Source organism: Gavialis gangeticus, unplaced genomic scaffold, assembly GCF_001723915.1.
Source record: "Gavialis gangeticus isolate Ggan-Ray unplaced genomic scaffold, GavGan_comp1, whole genome shotgun sequence".
Taxonomy (NCBI): domain Eukaryota; kingdom Metazoa; phylum Chordata; order Crocodylia; family Gavialidae; genus Gavialis; species Gavialis gangeticus.
The window spans coordinates 89445497-89447361 of NW_017728992.1; the positions used below are offsets into that span (position 1 = coordinate 89445497).

The 1865-nt window shown below is 38.2% G+C and overlaps 1 protein-coding gene across 3 annotated transcripts in view; it reads left to right on the forward strand.

Annotated features, from left to right (window-relative positions):
- Window positions 1-1865, forward strand: part of PIEZO2 (piezo type mechanosensitive ion channel component 2) — a 655640-nt gene that overhangs the window by 620997 nt on the left and 32778 nt on the right. For all 3 annotated transcript variants that reach the window (XM_019525255.1, XM_019525272.1, XM_019525264.1), the window contains 2 exons: window positions 1-166; window positions 1565-1657. In XM_019525255.1, coding sequence (XP_019380800.1) covers window positions 1-166; window positions 1565-1657 — 259 coding nt within the window. The remainder of the gene's footprint in view (window positions 167-1564; window positions 1658-1865) is intronic.

Below are 1865 nucleotides of genomic sequence, written 5' to 3' on the forward strand. Positions count from 1 at the left end.
GAAGAAAAAGAAAGTTGTGAAGTATGGAATGGGTGGCATGATTGTCGTCTTGCTGATTTGTATTGTCTGGTTCCCGCTACTCTTCATGTCTTTAATCAAATCTGTTGCAGGCGTCGTCAACAAGCCTCTTGATATATCAATCACAATAACCCTAGGAGGTTATCAGGTAAAAAAAAAACTTAATTCTTTGTGCTACATTCTTTCTTTTATTAGGCATATAGGAATTGGTGAGTGAAATCTGTTAGCTGAGTCACAGAGGTCAGACTAGGTGATGATAATGATCCCTTCTGGGTTAAAAAATTAAGTATCTTAGAAATGATTTATGATTAAACTGTAAAATACCATCATTGCTTCCACATTACAAATATCTGACCTGATACTGCATTACAGTAAATGTCTAGATATACCACTAGCACTTGTATAGCTATTCTTCACTCCCTCAGGGGCTAAAAACAGATATTGGATTTCTCCCTGGACAAAGCTTTTTATCCTGGGATCCTACAGAGGTACAGGCCCGTTACTATACTTTAAGTACCTGTGAAGTATTCAAGATAAGATATAACTTTTTCCTGGAAAATTGGAGCTAATATGAGTTAATTGCCATTCCACCTGAGTGTGTAAATGAGTGACCCAATCAGACCTGGGATAAACCGGACATCTGTTTTTACCTAGAGAGTGAAAGGAAAGTAAACAAAGTTGAATCAGATTTTTAGGTGTTTATTCCATGTTTATCCAATTTATTTTGCAAGGGATTCCATATGTGCTTCTGTGCTAGCCAGTCAACCTCATAGCTGAATCAAAATCAGTCGCAACATAGCTTGTAGGGATGCCATGAGGAACATTCAGAGATGCCACTTTGGTTTTGCCCTTTTGAAGAGCAGGTATTCATAGTTGCTTTTGAAGTTTTAAAATTGTTTTCAGTTTAAGATCCTCTTCGGGTACATGTAGCACTTAGACAAAGGAACAAAAAACCTTCAGAAATGCTAATATACTTAAGAAATTCAGCAGCGGTGACAAGGATACACTTCTCTGAAGGAGTGAGTCCAATTACGATTGTACACAGTGAGAAAGGATATACAAAGTAATCTCAGTTAACTCTGTCAGGCTATGCTTACATGGGAAACTTGCCATTGCACTGCCAAGCAGCAGTGCTCTCAAACACATCATTACTGAAAGCCATTGACTTACCAAAAAGGTATGGCTGCATTCCTGTCTGCTCAGCCCACTGTGGATAGGTGCTTATCCAAAAGAAATTTCAAACAATGAAGTCTCACATGCTACTCGATGAGGTTGTGGAAAAATAAGACTGTTTTTGAAACAAAACCTGGGAAATGTTTTGATTCAGGGAGGCTTGCAGTCCCACAAAGTGGAACATTTAAAGAAATTGAAAAGAAATTCAGAACTTCAATAGCTCATGCGAATTTCTCCCTTGTTCTGGATCATGCTGTCTTCCCACTGCTAACAGGCTGATGTTGCCTTAAACTGCACTCCACAGAACGTGATATTATTTGTGTAAACATAAAAGTGTAGAAATTTAACAAGTCTGCATTTTATTCTTTCCTAGCCTATTTTTACAATGAGTGCTCAGCAGAACCAGCTCAAGGATATGGGTGACAGTGATTTCAACGAGCTTCTAAAATATTATTCGGGTAATACTGTAAGTGAAATATAGAGTGCTTCATCTTTTCAGAGTGCATGTGTATGTTTGTTTCCAGTACAGGCAGTCCTCAGACTTACGATGCTATAGGTTCCTGAAACCATGTCTTAAGTCAAAACATTGTAACTCGGAACCAATTTTTCCATAGGAACAATATAATAAATGAGGGATTGGTTCCTTTACCATACTCAACACAGCTGCCTCCAGC